Source organism: Pan paniscus, chromosome 2, assembly GCF_029289425.2.
Source record: "Pan paniscus chromosome 2, NHGRI_mPanPan1-v2.0_pri, whole genome shotgun sequence".
NCBI classification, from domain to species: Eukaryota; Metazoa; Chordata; class Mammalia; order Primates; family Hominidae; genus Pan; species Pan paniscus.
This window is the reverse complement of record NC_085926.1, coordinates 165,692,857-165,715,736: the sequence shown is the minus strand read 5'-3', so window position 1 is coordinate 165,715,736 and position 22,880 is coordinate 165,692,857. Positions and strand designations below refer to the sequence as shown.

The following is a 22,880-nucleotide window of genomic DNA, read 5'->3' as shown; positions in this document are numbered from 1 at the left end:
GAATGCAACGTTTGGATTCCCATATCATGATTAACTGCTACATGAGGGATAGCAAATGTCTACACCTGTAAATGAGACCTTAAGACAATCAGCCTTCAGAAAAACACCATCCCATTGGATACATAAGTAGAAGAAAATGGACAAATAAGAAGGCCGGGCATAGTGGCTCACACCTGTAATCCCAGCACTTTGGGAGGCTGAGGCAGGCAGATCACTTGAGGTTAGGAGTTCAAGAGCAGCCTGGCCCACATGGTGAAACCCCGTCTCTACTAAAAGTACAAGAATTAGCCTGGTGTGGTGGCATGCACCTGTAATAGCAGCTACTCAGGAGGCTAAGGCCAGAGAATTGCTCGAACCCAGGAGGCAGAGGTTGCAGTGAGCCAAGATTGTGCCACTGCACTCCAGCCTGAGTGACAGAGTGAGACTCCATCTCACAAAAAAGAAAAAAAAGAAAAAAAAAGAAAAAGAAATCACATCACAGGTACTAAGGGGAAAAAAAGAAAATGAAGCCTTTTTTTCTTGAGACAAATTTCAAGCAGTCTCATTAAAATAAAATATAACCAGAAAGTGGTCTAAGCAAGCATGTGTCTGCAGCCACAAAATCTTAGAAGTAGATCAGGTCATGCAGAGAAACAAGCGATGTCATGCAGTAGACAATCAAGACCATCTTTCCTGCTAGGCCATACACTCTTCAAGGCCTGGACTTTGCCTGTTGTACTTATCTCATCCACAACACCTTGCACACTGCCGGGTACCAGGTATGCACTCAGATATTTGATAAATTGAATCAGAATGCAAAGGGGTATGAAGGAGACTTACACTGATGAGCTTGTCTTGTTGGTTAGAGAAAAGTTAGCTATTCTCTCAATCAATCAAGCAAAGGCAAATAGTTTTTTGTTTTTAAATCTGCTGGCACCAAGCAGCCTTTTCCTTCTGGCCACAGCAGACAGTGCTGCCAAATGACTGGTCCTACTTTCCTCCAGGCAGCATGAGGCCAGGATTTTTACAATGGATGAGATGGGAACAGGGCCAGTAAACCCTAGGTTCCCCCAGAGAAAAACTGGGCAATAATTCAAGCTCTTCTGAAAAAAGCAGGGCAAGACTACAAAGGCATTCATTCAGTCACTTAGTAAATATTTCTTCAGTACCCACTACATATGCGGTATTGTGCAGGGCACCAAAGGCTCTAAGTATCTGAGATTAACATCATGCTTGCAGGATAGCCATCATGCAAGTGTAGGCCACTACTTCCTCTGTGGCACTGTTCCTAAATTCAGCCAATTTAAATAGATTTCTGCGTCATGAACGGCATGCTTAAAATAACAAAATGACGAGAGTATTATAACAGAACCCTAGCATACCAAAAGTGTCTCTGTGCTTTAGTTGCCAAAATATTTTTAGCTTCAGCCCCACCCATGAAATTTATAAAAGTTCCTAGAATTTGAGTTCTCTTACGATAGGAATAATGTTTCTTTGTTTGCTTTTCTGGATAGATTTTTTACAAAACCAGCAAACATTCATTTATTGGTTCATTCATTCATTCATTCATGTGCTGAGCACCTACTATGAGCCAGATGCACCAGGTATACTATGATGAACTAAATAGTTCCTTCCTAATGAGAGGAAAGCAGACATCAAATAAAAGAACAATAAAAAAGTGAATCAATAAATGACTACAATTTCAGGGTATAGTAAGTATAACTAAGCTAACAAGATAAGGTGATATGTTGGTTAGTGACTGGGGCAGCGAAGAGGAGCTATTTGACACAGGTTATTCAGAAAGGTGGGTCTCAGAGGGCAAATCTTAGCTGAGAATGAAGGAATACAAAGGAGCCAGCCACTGGAAGAAATAAAGGGAGAGTATTTCAGATGGAAGGAAAAGCTAGTGCAGAGGCAGATACAAACTGGGCATGTTTAAGGACCCAAAGAAGGGGCTGTGTGGCTGCAGTGGGGAGGGCAGGAAGTATGAGAGAAGTCCCCATGCTTGTAGCCAGGTGGGGTACAGTGAAATTTACTCACAGCTCTCACCCACTCGGTATCTACCCTGTCCCCCACCACAAATTCTCTTCTGTGTTCTGGGGACAGAAAGATGTCTATGCTTTTGAATAGCTCTGAGCTCAGAGACAAGTATGTAAACAAATAGTCTAGGAGAAAATGAAACGTGCTAACAGAGGTGTGTGCAAAGTGCTACCAGATTCCACATAAGGAAACGTAAACCATTTAGGAAGGAAGAGGAATGTCAGGTCAAACGTCTCTGATGTGTCGACCTTTCAGCTTGCTCTTAAACAACTAGTAAGAGTGAAAAGTCAGAGAAGGCAAGATGGACATTCCAAGCAGAAGATTCCATTTGTAAAGTGAGAGAAACTTTACATCCCCAGTGGGGATCTCTTGAAGGTCCAGCTGGAGCCTGAGCTATGAGGAGGTTGGGGAGTAGGAGAGGACATAATTTTAAGAGCTTTGACGATGATGCTAGAGAGCCTGGATTTGTCCAGAAGTAATGGGACACAATGCTTTGATTTTAGAAGACAGCTGTGGCAGCTGCTGTGCAGGGTGAATCAGATAAGCAAACAGCTGGGGGCAGGAAGATGAACTTTGTTAGCTGTTGCAATAATCCAGGCAAGAAAGTAGAAGAATTGGAATTATGGCAATGAGAGAAATAGAGCCTTGTAGTTTACAGGCGCAAGAAGAAAGAGAACAAACAAGGGCAGAGGGTAAGAGTAGGTCCAGCATAAATCAACAGCACTTGAGTCTGACCTGAATATGGCTTTTGGTGTGTCTTCTTAATTCCTTTATTTTATTGGCTCCTTTATTAAAGCTTGTACTTGATGCTGAAGGATTTAGTACTCTCTTTCTCCTTCCCCTTACACCTTCCAAGAGGATTATCTATTAATCCAAATGCTGACAGTCATCCATTTCCATTACAAAAATAGACCTTCTCTATAACAGGATCCTCGCTGCAAGTAGATGAGCATTTTAAATACAGCCTGAGAAGAAAATGATTCTCAGCACTTTCTATAATCTGTGTTTATTGTATGAGCCTTTACTGTGTTTTATGTTAATGGAATTTACCAACAAAAGCAATGGATATCAAATTGAAATAAAAAATAAATGTAATAAATATTGAGCATCTCATTTTATTCATTTCTTCCTTCAGTAGGTCCTAAGCAGAAAGCACAGTGCTGGGCACTATAGGAAACATGTGTAAGAATCAATCTTGGAGGGTTTAAATTCTGGCAGGGAATATTAGACACATAAATAACAATAATATGAGATAAAAAGATATATGTGCCATAAAGAAAGGCACAAGGTATCAGGAATTTAAGAAGGAACGATTACTTCTGGTTGGTGTAGTCATGATGCCTTGATGAAATTGGGGATATTAAAGCTGAGGTTCAGTGCAGGAGATTTTTCTTGTGGAAGAGACTTCACAAAGGCAGAGAGCTGGGGACAGGTGAGACACAGAGTGAGTATTTAGTTTGGCTGGGCAGGAGTTGTGTATATGGAATCAACCAGAGTGAAGCCTGGTCTCAATGCCCTGCTGAGCAGCGGATGGGGCACAGCCGACTGAAGGCCGGCTTTGAACAGGAACTGGAATGATCTAAGAGTAAGTTTTTAAGGCGATTAATCTTGGCAGTGGCAGATAAAATAGATTAGATTGGAGAGAGATTGGAAACTGTTTAGAAGGCTATTGAAATAGTCTACAACAGCAGTAATGAGAGTCTAAAATAAGAGTGGATGCCATGGAATAAAAAATGAAAGAGTGGACTTGAGAGGTCTTAGCAAAAGATCTCAAGTCACTCCGTTTTTTCCAGAAGCAAGAGAAAGCAAAGCAGGTTTTATTTTTCCCCACTGCTAAATCACGTATGCTATTTTTGAAGAAAGATACAATTTTATCACATAATTTAAGAAAGTAACAATATAACGATAGTACTGAATTATTCTCTGGGTGATTTCAAATTTGCTAATTAATTCTATTATTAATGACTTTTTCTTAAATAAGAAACAAGGTCTCATTATGTTACCCAGGGTGATTTTGAACTACTGGACTATCCTGTGTAGGCCTCTCAAAGTGCTGGAATTACAGGCATGAGTCACTGTGCCTGGCCTATTAATGGTATTTTTTTAAAAGTTTTTCTAATTTTTAAGTAACAATTTTAATTAAAAAAGCAATACATGTACAAGGTAAAATTCCAAACACTACAGAGCAGTATATGAAATGAAAACTCCTCTTTCATCTAAAGCCTCTGTCCCGTGTTCCAGAGGCAACTGCCGTTATCACTTTCTAAGATATTGTTCAAATATTTTCTAGCCATTTAAAAGCCTATATACATACATATATTGTTCTATATTTTTTCATTTCTCTTCTTTTTCTTTTTTTTTTTTAGCCATTTCATATGCTTGACTCCTCTGTCTTTTGACCTAATATGTTCCCATTCTGTCTTTTAATTTTTTTTTCTTCTCTGTTTCTACATGCTTTCTCCAGTATAGGATTTCTCAGCCTTTTCACTATTGACAATTTTGGCTGGATAATCCTTTGTTGTGGAGGAGCTCTCCTGGGCATTGCAGATGTTAGGAAGAATTCCTGGCCTCTTTGCCCAGATCCAAAATCTGGGCAAAGAAAAAATCTTCTGGAAAGAATTCAGCATTCTAGATGCCAATAAAAACACTGATGTTTCATGGAAGGAAATCAAAATAGCAACATTAACAGGGGTCTGGAAGAAGTTGATTCTGACTTTTATAACTGACAGTTTCAAAATTTCATTGTAGGAAGTAACTGTGGATGTGGTAGAAACAGCAAGAGAACTTGAATTAGAAGTGAACCCTGAAAATGTGACTAGATTGCTGCTATCTCATGATCAAATTTAAATGGATGAGGAGTTGCTTCATAGGGATGAACAAAGAAAGTGGTTTCTTGAGATGAGATCTACTCCTGGTGAAGATGCTGCGAACAATGTTGAAATGACAACAAAGGACTTAAACTATGACAGAAACTTAGTTGATAAAGCAGTGGTAGGGTTTGAAAGGACTGACTCCATTTTGAAAGAAGTTGTACTGTGGGTAAATAGCATTGCATGATACAGAGAAATTGTTCATGGAAAGAAGAGTACATGGATGCAGCAAACTTCATTGTTGTCTTATTTTAAGAAATTGCCACAGCCACTCCATCCTTCAGCAACCACCACCCTGGTCTATTAGAAACCATCAATATCAAGGCAAGATTCTCCACCAACAAAAAGCTTATGGCTCACTGATGGCTCAGATGATCATTAGCATTTTTCAGCAATAAAGTATTTTTACATTAAGGTATATGCTTTACTTTTTCAGACATAATGTCTTTGTACCTTTAATAGACTATGGTATAGTGTAAATATAACTTTTATATGCACTGGGAAACAAAAAATTCATGTGACTCATTTTATTGGAATATTCACTTTAGTGCAGTGGTATAGAGCCAAACCTGTAATATATTGAGGTAAGCCTTTATATATCCTAAACACCGTGAGATTCTCATTAAAGTAGAAACAAAATGCATGCAAATAATTTTCCTGGGTATTTATGGGGGTTATGAAGAGTTATAGACATTAATCATCAAGGTTATGTTATTTGGAGAGAAAAAAACTAGACATATGAAAATGATACCAACCTTACAAAGCAGAGCATATGGTGCTCAAATAAATGATGAAGAGATAAATGCTATTGAATTTAGAGGAAAAAAAGGGGCAAGTTTTATAATTAAAACAATAATTTTTGAATGAATGATTCATAAATTAATGTGTGTGTGCATGGCATGGGGAATGTAAGGATATATTGGTTAGGGTGGATGGCATACTGGAGCTGCTTAGACTCTGGCAAAACTAATAATGTAATAATCAAAGAATTCCCACTGAAAGACTGGGAAGTTTGCTTTAGATCTTTTAGCAAGTGATCCTGAAAACCTGAATGGGGTGGTATTTGAGAATGGCAAATCCAGGATTTTTTTACTTATGTTTAAGGGGGCAAATAGTCCTTAGACTGTATGTAATGTGGGGCCAAATAAACCTCTTGTCTTCTTCCCCTCATCTTTTTTACCCTTCAGTGAACATTTACTGTGTGTCAACTATATGTCAGTTTTTTAACAAGGTACCAGGAATACAACTGTGAGTAGGACACAGAGAAGGATTCAATTCCCATGGAAGTTTTGATCAAACAAACAGATACTTTGCATATAGAATGTATTAATTCTCTGGAAGATTCTAGTGTTATTTCCAATCTCTAAACCATCTGTTATCATAATGCATATTTATGGTCTATTGTCTCTGTCTCTGTAAAGGCAATTAAATATTACCTTATAAACCTTCCAAATATGTTAGAAATTATAAGCTACACTGACCACAATAATTGATTTGCCACTGTAGTGCTACTCCGTCAGGACTGAGAGGCAGCAGGTATTCTATTTGTTTGAAATAACTTCCTAGATGTTTGGGTGAGACACTGAGGAATTACTAATCAAACTGAAAATAGAGCCACGTTAAGAAAGTACAATGTAATTATCCAATTGGAATTTGGCCAGTATGGTAAGACAGATTTCTCTCAATTCCTAAAGAAGAGGGAATGACAATGTTAAATTATGCTAAGCTTCAGCCATGAATATATTTCTGACTCAGGTACAGATACCACATTATATTTTGAATCTCTACCAGTCCTACATTCTTGATAACCCCACTGAAGAGTTCAGAGCCCTAGAAGCTTGGATATAAGCCATGAAAACATTTACTCAGGGAAAGCTCATTTCTCTTATGTGGACAGGAACATTTATATAGTAGACATTTAGAAAAGCTCTATTAGTGTTTAGGGCTGTAAGCTCTCTGAACGAGGGGTAGAAGTTGTACCAAATACATTAGTATCAACTCATTGCTAGAAGCTGAGTGCTGTTTAGAAAACAACACGTTCAATCCTAAATCTGGGAGGACAAAGGCTTTTTTCATCACAGACACATTGAGAATTTCTCGAAAGCTATTAATTAATACGAGCCCCCCAAACTGTTTCTCTCTCACACACACCTACATGTATATGTGCAGATGCATTGTGTGCACACATTTATATGCAATTTCAAGGGTTGCAGGGCATCAGCTTCTCTGAATTCAGTCTATGGGCCCTCACACTCCAGGTTTAGAAGCTATAGTTTGGTCAGCTTGATTCTCTATAGGCTGCTGCTTCAGGCTAAGAAAACTAAATTCTCTCCTTTAACACAGGAACTGCTAAGGAATCTATCATCTCAGTGCTATTTGGAAATTTGGGTTAAATAATTTGCATATAAAGAGGCCTTACATGTTGAGTTTCTTTTATCTTAATATATAGCTATCTTTATTTCATCAGAAAACAGATTGTATTTTTATTTTCTCTCTTCTAAGGAAATGATAAAAATAACCCTTATGTAACTTATTTACTCAGTCTTAAGTTCATTGTTGCCTTTTTGTGATGGCAAATTTCTTGGGGTTAGCTACTTAAAAATACTTCCAAAGTATTTTACAAATTATAAATGCTTTAACATGGCTAATATTTTGTGATTTTTTTTTTTACTCTGAAAAAAATAGGGTATTTGAATCAAATAATTCAATTGGATTTTTTTCTTGGGATATTTAAAATAAATTACTAGACACCCCAATGTGCCAGGTATACTTTGAAGTTACTTCTTTAAAACCACTATTTATTTATTTATTTATTTATTTATTTATTATTACTATTTTTTGAGACAGAGTTTCACTGTTGTTGCCCAGGCTGGAGTACAATGGTGCAATCTCGGCTCACTTCAACCTCTGCCTCCTGGGTTCAAGCAATTCTCCTGCCTCAGCCTCCCGAGTAGCTAGGATTACAGGCACCCACCACCATGTGTGGCTAATTTTTTGTATTTTTAGTGGAGATGGGGTTTCACTCTGTTGACCAGGTTGGTCTCAAACTCCTGACCTCAGGTGATCCCCCCACCTCAGCCTCCCAAAGTACTAGGATTACAGGCATGAGCCACTATGCCCAGCCCACTGTTTATTTTTTTATTAAAGAATTAGAACATGTTTATACCATCTCACTGGGTATTCTTTATTCTTTTAAAAAGGATCTTTGGTCTAGCTCTCACAGCAGTCACTCATTTATCCTCCCTTCTTTCTTTCTTACATGATTTACTACAATGGGACATATTGAGATAGTCAATCAACACATTTATTGATTACCTATTCTACAAGGCATTATGTCAGATGGGATGGGGAATCCAAAGATGTTTAAGACAGGTCTTCCGGAGAATATAATCTATTGTCAAAGATATGATATGAACCAGATAATATAAACTTAATGTTAAGACTATATCTATAGTTTTGCTTGTAGAGGTTAAATGTATTTCATGCTAGATTTATTTGGCAAGTGGTAACTATATTTTACCCCAGAACTCCATAGTGAATAGAGGATTTAATAACATCATTTAACAAAGCTCTTATGGAATAACATTTTTAAAAATTTGTGTTTATTTCTTACCAGAGAGGCCTGTCAAATTTGCATCTTTGATGAAAATTTCAGTTATTCCAAGAGCCTTCAAAACATCTTTTAAATCAATTTCCTGTTCCACTGTGAACCTGGAGAACACATAGGGAGAAAAATATTTAGTTAGAGCATCTTGTTACCTGGAACAAGAACAAAGTGTTAGATATGTGGATATTTAAAGTCTGCTTTATGGAGAGTAAATTATGCTAAAACTGGCTTTTGACTGCAATTAGCATTTGATTGAACATGGAAAAATAGGTGGCATCAAAGAGATTGACATAACAAAATAGAATTTAAACACATAAGTAGGAAAATATATGATATAGACACAAAACCATAATATATGGTACAACAAATGAATTTTGAGATCAAGTATCATTACCATATGATTACTTAGTATCATAGTATTGAGTAAAACTTGTAAATGAGTAGCTTTCAAAATCCTTTGACCTAGTAGTAATATATTTGATTTTTTTTTAAGCTGGAGATGACTAATCATACATTTACCTCGGTTATTTCATTCTCTTCTTAGTATCCTGGTCAATTTATGTTCCTTTCCCTCTGCCACTATGCAACTCCCACCCACATCAATGCCATGGACAAGGTTAAATTAGACCCAAATTCTATTTTACAATAAATACATTTAGCATTTCAGCTCCCTACAACTCAGAGAAAGCAAAAATAAAACGCACTACATTAAAAATGTATCTTTATGATTATAGTGATCTCTAAAACATAAGCCTGTTCTCATGATATCATCACAAAAAAACTATTAATCAATGGAGAGTGAGTTAAATATTATATCTTAAAAACCATGTGCTTTTACACTGAAGAATTTTCTTTTTACTTTAAGTTCTGAGATACATGTACAAAACATACAGGTTTGTTACATAGGTATACATGTATCATGGTGGTTTGCTGTACCTATCAACCCATCATCTAAGTTTTAAGCTCCACATGCATTTAGGTATTTGTCCTAATGCTCTCCCTCCCCTTGCCCCCCCACCCCCTCAGACAGGCCCCAGTGTGTGATGTTCCCCTCCCTAAGTCTACATGTTCTCATTGTTCGACTCCTACTTATGAGTGAGAACATCCGGTGCTTGGTTTTCTGCTCCTGTGTTAGTTTGCTGAGGATGATGGTTTCCAGCTTCATCCATGTCCCTGCAAAGGAAATGAACTCATCCTTTTTTATGGCTTCATAGTATTTCATGGCATATATATGCCACATTTTCTTTATCCAGTCTATCATTGATGGACATTTGGGTTGGTTCCAAGTCTTTGCTATTGTAAATAGTGCTTCAATATACATACATGTGAATGTGTCTTTATAATATGATTTGTAATCCTTTGGGTATATACCTAGTAATGGGATTGCTGGGTCAAATGGTATTTCTGGTTTTAGAAAACAGCATGGTACTCCAAAACAGATATATAGACCAATGGAACAGAACAGAGACCTCAGAAATAGCACCACACATCTACAACCATCTGATCTTTGACAAACCTGACAAAAACAAGCAATGGGGAAAGGATTCCCTATTTAATAAATGGTGCTGCGAAAACTGACTAGCCATACGCAGAAAACAGAAACTAGACCCCTTCCTTAACACCTTATACAAAAATTAACTCAAGATGGATTAAAGACTTAAATGTAAAACCTAAAACCATAAAAATCCTAGAAGAAAACCTAGACAATACCATTCAGGACATAGGCATGGGCAAAGACTTCATGTCTAAAACATCAAAACCAATTGCAACAAAAGCCTAAATTGACAAATGGGATCTAACTAAACTAAAGAGCTTCTGCACAGCAAAAGAAACTACCATCAGAGTGAACAAGCAGCCTACAGAATGGGAGAAATTTTTGCAATCTATCCATCTGACAAGGTCTAATACCCAGAATCTACAAGGAACTTAAACAAATTTACAAGAAAAAACAACCTCATCAAAAAGTGGGCAAAGGATATGAACAGACATTTCTCAAAAGAAGACATTTATGCAGTCAACAAACACGAAGAAAAGCTCATCATCACTGGTCGTTAGAGAAATGAAAACAAAAACCACAATGAGATACCATCTCACGCCAGTCGGAATGGTGATTATTAAAAAGTCAGGAAACAACAGATGCTAGCGAGGCTGTGGAGAAATAGGAATGCTTTTACACTGTTGGTGGAAGTGTAAATTAGTACACTTAAGAGTTTTTTTAAACAAAAGAATCATGGGTCTTTATTTTTGTTTTAATTGACCTTATGAATTATTATATATAAATGTGTATCAATTTTGAAAAAATAAAACATTATTTTAAAACAAAATGAAAATAAATATAGTGATCGTAAACAGAATATTAACTTAAAAAGTAGTTTCCACAGCAAGCCATATTGGTCTTAATATGGACTCTTCCCCAAACTAATGAATTGTATCACCAAACTTTCTTGTGAAAGACATGGACCAAGCATGCCTGCATCATGTAACATATTTTTGTGTGTGAGACAGGGTTTCACTCTGTCACCCAGGCTAGAGTGCAGTGGCATGATCACACCTCACTGCAGCCTCGAACCCCCAGGCTCAAGCAATTCTCCTGCCTCAGCCTCCCAAGTAGCTAGGACTACAGGTGCACATCACAGCACCCAGCTTTTATTTTTTGTTTTTAATTTGTTTGTGTAGATGTGGGTCTCACTTTATTGCTGAGGCTGATCTTGAAATTCTGGTCTAAAGCAATCTTCCTGCCTCGGCCTCCTGAGTAGCTAGGACTACAGACATAAAACACCATGCCTGAAGAAATACATTTTTAAACAAGCAAAGGCATTTATTACTTTTATTTTAAAAGTGAAAACAACTAGTTAGAACAAAATGCTTCACTTTTTCTAAGATGTTGCCTCCTAATTAATACAGATTATAAATATAAAATTTTAGGCAATAGGTTGTTCTCTTAACAGAGATAAGTCCATGATAGTCAACAAAAAGTTTCATTAGCATCATTTCTAATGTCTGGTTTTAAGGAAAATGAGAAGGAAATGATGGCGGTAAACAAAAGGAATGATTAGTGGAAAATAGTCTTAGCAGGTTCACAGTTATGGAAAAATATGATTGACAGATGAGTACATGTATATCAAACAAACTAAACTGAGTGCTAAATTTTATCTAAATTTTGCACTTTGACTTGATATTATTCATTTTGTTTTCTACCAAAAGCAGGTACTGATTGTGAAGTAGAATTGTTCTATGGTATCCATCTCAAAAAAGGGAATGAGTAAGAAAATACAGAATGTCCCAGACAATACATTCAATGGCTTAAAATGTTTATGTGTGTATGCGTTGGCTTATTGTTGCTACTATTTATTTTTGAACACTTATGTGGAGCTTAGTATATGCCAGAAACTTGCAAGAGCATAAAACAGATATTAATTTAAATATCACCACAACCCTTGAAGCAGGTATTTTTGTTATTCTCAGGTAATAGAAAACATTGAGTAGCAGAAAGATGAAATAATCTGTATAACCAAGGTCATACAGTTAATAAGTAGCAGAGCAGGGCTATGGATCCAGGTGGTATTACAGTTGTCCTGATCCATTTAAAATAAGAAAGAGAAGGAAGATATTAGTAGGGGATTCTTTTTGCTTCTTAAAAGCAGCTTAGTTTGTTTCACACTTTAGTGATGAAACACTAGCTAGTCAGGTGATGATGAGTGACCGATCCAGGCGAACTTCAGCAAGTTTCTTAATTTCTGAGGCTCAGTTTTGGCACAGGAAAATGGCAATAATAATACCTATTTCATAGTATTGTTGGAAAGATTAAATAAGGTTAGATCATAGGATGGTGCTAGCATGCAGGAGGCATGCAACGAGGAGTAGATACCATTAATATCATTTATTATATTGTAGTTATGTATAACATGTCACATTATTATAGATGTTAGGGTGTCGTATGTTTGCATTCCAGTAGTAATTGGTGTAATTTGATTAAATAGCTATATTAACCCCTGCCACCTTAACTGTAAATCAGCCAAATCTATTGTCTTATTTATTTATTTTTATTATTATTATACTTTAAGTTTTGGGGTACATGTGCACAATGTGCAGGTTAGTTACATATGTATACATGTGCCATGCTGGTGCGCTGCACCCACTAACTCGTCATCTAGCATTAGGTATATCTCCCAATGCTATCCCTCCCCCTCTCCCAACCCCACAACAGTCCCCAGAGTGTGATGTTCCCCTTCCTGTGTCCATGTGTTCTCATTGTTCAATTCCCACCTATGAGTGAGAATATGCGGTGTTTGGTTTTTTGATCTTGCGATAGTTTACTGAGAATGATGATTTCCAATTTCATCCATGTCCCTACAAAGGACATGAACTCATCATTTTTTATGGCTGCATAGTATTCCATGGTGTATATGTGCCACATTTTCTTAATCCAGTCTATCATTGTTGGACATTTGGGTTGGTTCCAAGTCTTTGCTATTGTGAATAATGCCGCAATAAACATACGTGTGCATGTGTCTTTATAGCAGCATGATTTATAGTCCTTTGGGTATATACCCAGTAATGGGATGGCTGGGTCAAATGGTATTTCTAGTTCTAGATCCCTGAGGAATCGCCACACTGACTTCCACAATGGTTGAACTAGTTTACAGTCCCACCAACAGTGTAAAAGTGTTCCTATTTCTCCACATCCTCTCCAGCACCTGTTGTTTCCTGACTTTTTAATGATTGCCATTCTAACTGGTGTGAGATGGTATCTCATTGTGGTTTTGATTTGCATTTCTCTGATGGCCAGTGATGGTGAGCATTTTTTCATGTGTTTTTTGGCTGCATAAATGTCTTCTTTTGAGAAGTGTCTGTTCATGTCCTTCGGCCACTTTTTGATGGGGTTGTTTGTTTTTTTCTTGTAAATTTGTTTGAGTTCATTGTAGATTCTGGATATTAGCCCTTTGTCAGATGAGTAGGTTGCAAAAATTTTCTCCCATTTTGTAGGTTGCCTGTTCACTCTGATGGTAGTTTGTTTTGCTGTGCAGAAACTCTTTAGTTTAATTAGATCCCATTTGTCAATTTTGGCTTTTGTTACCATTGCTTTTGGTGTTTTATACATGAAGTCCTTGCCCATGCCTATGTCCCGAATGGTAATGCCTAGGTTTTCTTCTAGGGTTTTTATGGTTTTAGGTCTAACGTTTAAGTCTTTAATCCATCTTGAATTGATTTTTGTATAAGGTGTAAGGAAGGGATCCAGTTTCAGCTTTCTACATATGGCTAGCCAGTTTCCCCAGCACCATTTATTAAATAGGGAATCCTTTCCCCATTGCTTGTTTTTCTCAGGTTTGTCAAAGATCAGATAGTTGTAGATATGCGGCGTTATTTCTGAGGGCTCTGTTCTGTTCCAATATTTGCAATATCTAGCATAAGCAAACCACATAGGTTGCAAATGAAATAAAATCTAGGTGTTTGTAAGACCTTGTTCAAAGTTGAAGATAGGGGGTAAATAATCTCCAGTTGTCCATTCCTTGACTTTTTTAAAAAGCAAACTATTGAAAAATACTGATTATTTATTATTTCTTTCCTCTTAATAAAAGATAATATTAATATAAATAATCGTTATCTCCCATATATTGAGTGCTTACTATGTTTCAGGCACTATGCAAATCCTTTTATGAATAATATATTATTTCATGATTTCTATGATGCTCTCGAACAACCCTATGAGATAAGTGTCATTATCTCCTGGCTGCAGAAGGCTAAACTGAAGCTTAAAAGAGCTAAGCAACAAGCAACTTTCTCTAATCACACAGATAATAGGTGGTAGAATGAGGATATGAATGGAGGTCTTTCTGACAGTAAAGCCCCCGCATCACTAATCACTATAATTCCAACAACAACTTTTAAAAATTAAAAAAAAAATTAGAAGTAGATTTTACATTTCATAAATTATAAACATTAAAAGCCATGACACTGCTTTTATAAAGCCAAAGGGCATGCCTATTTTAATAAAGGCATACAATGTAATTTCTGCATTTGCAACTTTCTACCTGAATAAGTTGAAGAGCCATATGGAGGGTAGAGGTTTGAAGACCTGCAGAACAAGTGTTAGAAAATAACAAATATATCCTAGGTAGGAGACTATAACACATATAAGGATTAAAAACCCAATCATATCCTTTGTAGAAAAATCTAATGAAAAGCACTCATGTTAAAAAACAAAATCAGGGCCGGGTGCGGTGGCCCACGCCTGTAATCCCAGCACTTTGGGAGGCCGAGGCAGGTGGATCACCTGAGGTCAGGAGTTCGAGACCAGCCTGGCCAATATGGCGAAAACCCATCTCTACTAAAAACACAAAAATTAGCTGGACATGGTGGCGCATGCCTGTAATCCCAGCTACTTAGGAGGCTGAGGCAGGAGAATGGCTTTTGAACCTGGGAGGTGGAGGTTGCAGTGCTCTTGCAGAGCCAAGACCATGCCATTGCATTCCAGCCTGGGTGACAGAGTGAGATTCTGTCTAAAAGAAAAACAAAACAAAACAAAACAAAACAACAACAACAAAAAAGCAGACGACTTATGTAGTTTTCTTTACAAACATGAAACTAAAATGCTTTATTAATAGGCAATTATTTCAAAATATCAGGATAGTTTCTGGTTACAAAATAGAGAACCACTTCACATCCTTTGATGTCCAACACTCTGATCACAAATGACAAATCTGAGACTACAAAGCCAGAGTAGACTGATACTACATACAGCAAGGTACATCTGCTTCCAAGTATTAAAGTATTTGATGCTGACTTTAGAAAAATCTTTTTATATCTAAGCTATATCAGTAAAGACTGAAAAGGAAGCATATACACTGAAGAGGAGAAAATTCAAAAGAATCAAGTTTAAAAAACTCAATTTAGAGAGAAGTATATATAAAGCTACCTATAAGATTAACACAGTGTAAATACCAGGACTTAAAATGTACACTAAACAAACTACAATAATATTAACAATCGGTAATAATTACATAATGCTTATGCTGTAGCAGATTTTATACTTAAGTGCTTTTTGGGTGTTTTACATAAATATTTTATATATGAAACAAACTATTTTTGCTACCATGGATAAATGGAAGGATCTGGCAATCTTATTTAAATCTTACAGATGTACAACTATGTATATAAATCTTGCGGTATTTCATTGGATTTGGTAATGGGTACAGCAATCTTACCTTTTCTTGAATAGATTCTTATATTTTGGATAAAAATACAATTTCAATTCAGCATCTAATTTCTGTAGAACTTACTGTTAAGGGGAAAAAAACTGCTAAAATACAAAAGCAATTTCTTCTACACGACCCTCCCCTGCAAATACCCTCCCCTTTACCTCTTAAAGACAGCATTTTATATATTTTTATTATTTTGATAATAATCTACAAGAAACTTAAATTTACAAGAAAAAATACCCATCAAAAAGTGGGCAAAGGATATGAACAGACACTTCTCAAAAGAAGACATTTATGTGGCCAACAAACATATGAAAAAAAGCTCATCATCACTGGTCATTAGAGAAATGCAAATCAAAAGCACAATGAGATACCACCATCTCATGCCAGTTAGAATGGCGATCATTAAAAAGTCAGAAAACAACAGGTGCTGGAGAGGATGTGGAGAAATAGGAATGCTTTTACACTGTTGGTGGGAGTGTAAATTAGTTCAACCATTGTGGAAGACAGTGTGGCAATTCCTCAAAGATCTAGAACCAGAAATAGCATTTGACCCAGCAATTCCATTACTGGGTATATACCCAAAGGATTATAAATCATTCTACTATAAAGACACACACACACGTATGTTTATTGCAGCACTATTCACAATAGCAAAGACTTGGAACCAACCCAAATGTCCATCAGTGATAGACTGGATAAAGAAAATGTGGCACATATATACCATGGAATATTATGCAGCCATAAAAAAGAACGAGTTCATGCCCTTTGCAGGGACATGGATGAAGCTGGAAACCATCATCCTCAGCAAACTAACACAGGAACAGAAAACCAAACACCGCATGTTGTCACTCACAAGTGGGAGTTGAACAATAAGAATGCATGGACACAAGGAAGGGAACATCACACACCGGGGCCTGTTGGAGGGTTGGGGCCTTGGGGAGGGACAGCATTAGGAGAAATACCTAATGTAGATGATGGGTTGATGGGTGCAGCAAACCACCATAGCACGTATATACCTATGTAACAAACCTGCATGTTCTGCACATGTATCCCAGAACTTGAAGTATAAAGAGAAAGCTCAAAAAATATATATAAAGGCATTTTAATATGAAAAAATAAAAAGCTAAAAAACCTTTTATTTTAGATTCAAGGGATATGTATGTAGGTTTGTTACATGGGTATATTGCATATTGCTGAGGTTTAGGATACAAATGATCCTGTCACCCAGATAGTGAGCATAGCACCCAATAGTTTTTCGACCCTTGCCCCCTTTCCGTCTTCCCTCCTCTAGTCATCCTCAGTGTCTGTCATTGCCATCTTTATGTCCATGAGTACCCAACATTTAGCTCCCACTTATAAGTGAGAAAATGCAGTATTTGGTTTTCAAGGACAGTGTTTGAAAACTGTTTGTATAAATTCTAGCAAAATAGAAAGTAAAAGTACCTGTCAAGCAGGACAAGAATGTGGTCAAAATACAGAAATGCAAGTTGCATTTTCAGAGTAATATCTCTCTGTGGATAAAACTATGCAAACCATTAAAATTGACACTTGAGTAAACACAGAGTATAGCTATGAAAAACATTTTTACCTTTGCTAAAAATGGGTCACATAAATCATTACCATTATCAAACATTTAGTGGATCCTAATGCCGTAAAATGGAGAAGGTGGAGAGTTTCACATCGATTATTGTAACATATAAGTATTTGAAAAGAGCCATTCTGTTAAAAGGGGAATCCAGAGTTATTTATTTTGCTATTTAGCCTCCCTATCTATGCATTAGCCATGTACAGGGAGAATTTATGGAACTCCTGGAAAAATTGATACATGATAATTACCTGTGCCTAATTTAGTACAGGCATTAATATGAGCAAGACAGCCAAACTATTTCATAATTGAAGAGTATCTCTTAGGAAATGAAAATTTAATTTTCTTCTGCTGCCACATTCAGTTTCTCAGTGGACAGGACCTAGAGGCCACATTTTCTAGTGAATATGGTTGAATTAGAATGTATAATATTTAGTAAGCATTCATTTAGAATTCTGTTAATATACTCCTAAATAACTTTGCATCCTCACAGAATTGGAGCATTTGGAAGCATTGCACTTAATTCATGGATTTAATAAGAGAAGCATTAACACTGTACTGAATTTCTCATTTTATCAAAAAGAATTCCTCATAAAATGCAAGAAAAAATACAAAATTAATTGTGAAAGGTCATTAGATGAGGGCCAACATAGACTAAATGTTTTATAACTTTAGGCCTGATTTACATAGTAATTTAAATTTAATCATTCATGTTCAAAAGTAAATTGTTCTTTGGAATTAAGGTACATTGTTTATATATTTAGTATATAAATGTCAATTATCATACATAAAAAAAAACGCTTGGTAGGTATTCATTAACTACCTCTCCTTAAGAATAGACTTATAATGGAATATTTCTACATATATGTATTGTCACGGAAAGTTATGCATGCTAAATATCTTAGCCAAAAGGATTTGGGTTATGATTGCCTTGACTTTTGTATATAGACAAGAAAATATGTGGCTATATATAGCCATATGCAGAAAATTGAAACTGGATCCCTTCCTTACACCTTATACAAAAGTTAAATCAAGATGGATTAAAGACTTAAATGTAAAACCAAAAACTATAAAAACCCTAGAAGGAAACCTAGGCAATACCATTCAGGACACAGACACAGGCAAAGATTACATGAGAAAAACATCAAAAGCGATTGCAACGAAAGCAAAACTTAACAAACGGGATTTAATTAAATTAAAGAGCTTCTGCACAGCAATGAAACTATCATCAGAGTGAACAGAAAACCTACAGAAAGGGAGGAAATTTTTCCAATCTATCCATCTGACAAAGGTCTAATATCCAGAATCTATAAGAAAATTTACAAGGAGTAAACAATCACATTAAAAAGTAGGCAAATGGCATGAACAACATGACTCAAAAGAAGACATGTATGCAGCCAACAAACATGAAAAACAGCTCAACATCACTGATCATTAGAGAAATTCAAATCAAAACCACAGTGAGATACCATCTCACGCCAGTCAGAATGGCAATTATTAAAAAGTCAAGAAACAGCACATGCTGGCAAGGCTGTGGAGAAAAAGGAACTTTTTTACACTGTTGGTGGAAATGTAAATTAGTTCAAGTATTGTGGAAGACAGTGACTCCTCAAAGATCTAGAACCAGAAATACCATTTGACCCAGCAATCCCATTACTGGGTATATACCCAAAGGATTACAAATCATTCTATTATAAAGATACATGCACACATATGTTCATTGCAGCACTATTCACAATAGCAAAGACATGGAATCAACCCAAAATGCCATGCCCATCAAGGACAGACCAGATAAAAAAAAAAAGTTGTACATATACACCATGGAATACTATGCAGCCATAAAAAGGAATGAGATCATGCCCTTTGCAGGGACATGGATGGAGCTGGGAGCTATTATCTTCAGCAAACTGACACAGGAAGAGAAAACCAAACAGTGCATGTTCTCACTTATAAGTGGGAGCTGAACAATTAGAACACATGGACACAGGGAGGGGAACAACACACATTGGGGCCTGTCAGGGGGTTGCGGGGAGGGAGAGTATCAGGATAAATAGCTAACGCATGCAAGGCTTAATACCTAGGTGATGAGTTGATAGGTGCAGCAAACTACCATGGCACACGTTTACCTATGTAAAAAACCTGCACATTCTGCACATATATACCAGACCTTAAAATAAAATAAAATATAAAAAATAGAAAATATATGGCTACATATTATTTATAGTTATATATTATGAATATATAACATGACATGCTATATAATAAATTATGACATAACATAATATTCCATATTATGAATATATTATAAAACAATTTTCCAGGCAAAAACTCCATAGTTCCAAATAGATCTCCTTCACTTACATAACAAACTATCAGCTAAGTTTTTAGAAACATTGATATTTACATAAAATGTAATCCTTAAATGATAATTCCTAAAATTAGAATAAATATGAATGGGTTAATCAGTTATTAATAATTCATCTTTAATACTAATAACTCATCACCTTAATGCTCACAGTAATTAATCATACTTGAACAATTTTCTTAATATGGAATGTGTTTTAACTGTACTTTCACATACACACATACGTATATATTTAATCTGTTTTTATTGATATGTCTTGTTTTCTAGACTAAAATTTACATAGTATGCTAATAAACATGTTCTACGTGTTTACTGGCCTAGTTTTCCTACTAGGTTTTAAGGTATTCAAGGATAGAATAAACATTTTCAGTTCAGTTTCATTTTGTAAACACTTACTGTGTTCTTTCTACAGGAAGGAAAACTGGCTCTACCTTAGAACTTACAGAAAGAAAACTAGCCCTACAAAAAGATAATGTTATTATGGGATGGCAACAAGTAATAACAGAAAGGTGTATAAGTGAAGCAAAAATGAGGGTAACTTGCTCCAGGTAGTTCATGGGAGGCTTCAGAGAAGAACTGGTTCTAGAGGTGTACCCTGAAGGCTAAGCAACACTATCTTGGGAAAGAAATATGAGGAGGGCAGTTTAGGCCAATGCAAGAACATAAGTGGAGATTCAGAGACATGAAAAGAGCATGATGTACGTGGCATAATCACAAGTACATGGACAGAACATGCTACAACATGCTTGATGTGGTGAGTGGCCAGAAATGGGGTTGAGAAGGGGATGGCATTCAGGACATCAAAGGCATTGTGTGCATCTTATTCTTTTAGCCACAGGGAGAATTTTGAGCAGAGTTGCATCTTCCTGCTAATTTATGGTTGCATCTCAGCACCTAGCACAGTGACTTGCTTGCAGTTCTTCTAGCAGTGTCAGAGATTGTTTCCTCTCCAGTCATAATCAATCTTAAGTGTTAATAAAATACAGAAGACTGTCAATGCAAATGATATTCAGACAAAACAGATAGATAAATTTTCTAAAACAAAGACAAGAACACTGAATTATATCTGAAACTAGGTCTCGATGAATAGCACCGAATGAACCAATAAGTGAGCATGTGTCTACAGGAAGGACCACATGAGTATGAAAGAAATGACTATGAAAGAATACTAAAAAGAAGAAAATCAAAGAAGAAGGAGAAGGAGAAAGAGAAGGAGAAGAAAGAGAAGGAGAAGAACAAGAATAAGAAGAGAGTGGCACAAGAATTATAATTCGAAAGCAGTTCGAAGAGTTTTTCTGGGTCAGATTTTCATTGATAGCCCATCGTCCATGCTGTGGGACAGGTGACACAGGAACCTCATACCTGGGCAGGTATACTTCTACTTTTTGCTTCTTCACAGAGTTTGCCCATTCTTCAATCAGCTGTGCTTTGACTAATGGCTCCAGAGTAGCAAGAGGAACTTCCTGTCTGGACAGCACCAGCATCATGCTTATTTCATCTCCTTCATATGGTATTTCTAGGACTTGGTAGATACCACCAGCTTCATTGGAGCCATCACTAAATTCCCCTAAAAAGAAAATAAAGGCCATAAAATATGCCTATCAAAGCTTAAAAAAGGCTGGGGGCGAGAGATGAAAGACTACATATTTGGTACAGTGTACACTGCTCAGGTACTTGTGCAACAAAATGTCACAAATCACCACTAAAGAAGTTTTTCATGTAACCAAAAACACTTGTTCCCCAAAAGTACTGAAATAAAATCTAAAAAAATAAAAATAAATAAAAAGGTTTAAATTTGTTATATATGTTTCTTCCCAAATAGTGTATAGAATATAAAGAAATTCAAGCATCTGATAAAAAGCAGGTTTATTTGAAAATAGGCCCTAAAATTCAAATAAGTTCACAGCCCTGTATAATTTATTTTATTTTAGAATCCACAGAATTATTTCACATTTATAATAACATGTTTTCAAGACTTGCTTTTTATTTTTAAATGAGATAATTCAATATATCTGAAGTGTAGCATTAGAAACAACGAAAAGCCCTGGTTAGCAAAATAAAGCCTTGGCTCCAAGTTGACTGTAAAGCACATTGATCAATATTCACCTGATTTTTAAGAAGGGAAAATTTGACCATTTAATACCTGGCACTTTATTATCACAAAAACTACAAGTTTTAAAGCAAAGTTTGCAGAGTCAAAATGAAATCTAAGCATTGTATAATATTTAGCTATTATATTTGTGAATATTGATATCTCCAAATTAGGTAATTAGGTAAATGAGGCAATTGGCTTTGTGCTCTATGAACTTAGCCAAATTAACACACACAGACACACACACACATACACACACATACATATGGCCAAAATGAACTATATATATATATATACACACAGTATATACAGTTTTATCTACATATAAAACCTGTATGTATATAATTTTAGAGACAGGGTCTTGCTCTGCCACCTAAGCTGGAGTGCGGTGGTGTGATCATAGCTCACTGCAGCCTCGAACTCTTGGGCTCAAGTGATCTTCCTCCTTCAGCCTCCCAAGTAGCTAGGACTATAGGTATGTACCATTATGCCTAGCTAATTAAAAAAAAAATATATATATATATATATATTTGTAGAGACAGGGTCTTGCTGTGTTGCCCAAGCTAGTCTGAACTCCTGGCTTCAAGGAATCCTCCTACCTCTGTCTCTCAAAGTACTGGGATTACAGGCATGAGCCACAGCAGCTGGCCTGTACTGTGCTTTTAATAGAATAAAACTACTAGTACTAACATATACCTGGCTAAAAATTACCTTTCTGATTATGACTTAACAAATTATTACAAGTCAATATAGTAGATAAGAAGGACTAATACCCTAAACTTCTGAAGAGTCCAATAAAACACCTTTGAAAATAATGCCAAAGATATTGAATTATATTAAAAATTATAGGCTCTCAATAAATTAAAGCATAAACAAACAATTATGTTTGGCCATACATACACATGTCTAAAATCAAATTTTTTTTAAAAGTCCTTGTATAAGAAGAATGTTTGTAATTTAAAAAGTGGTGCAGAGCCCAAATCAAGTGCTTCGTAGAACATATGGTTCACTAAAACCCATCCTAAACCCAATGAGTTTTTGGAGTAAATCAGAACATTCTCACACAATGTCAGGTATTTTCAGATGAATAAAGCTACTCTGCAGGTGTGGTTGACTTATAAATTTGAAAATACACTGAAA

The 22,880-nt window shown here is 36.1% G+C and overlaps 1 protein-coding gene across 3 annotated transcripts in view; it reads right to left on the bottom strand.

The window, feature by feature from the left end:
* The window catches only part of SERPINI1 (serpin family I member 1), an 89,776-nt gene that overhangs the window by 9,749 nt on the left and 57,147 nt on the right, over window positions 1-22,880 (bottom strand). For all 3 annotated transcript variants that reach the window (XM_034957693.3, XM_003817689.7, XM_003817690.6), the window contains exons 5-6: window positions 21,011-21,215; window positions 8,503-8,600 (exon numbers count right to left, since the gene is read on the bottom strand). In XM_034957693.3, coding sequence (XP_034813584.2) covers window positions 8,503-8,600; window positions 21,011-21,215 — 303 coding nt within the window. The remainder of the gene's footprint in view (window positions 1-8,502; window positions 8,601-21,010; window positions 21,216-22,880) is intronic.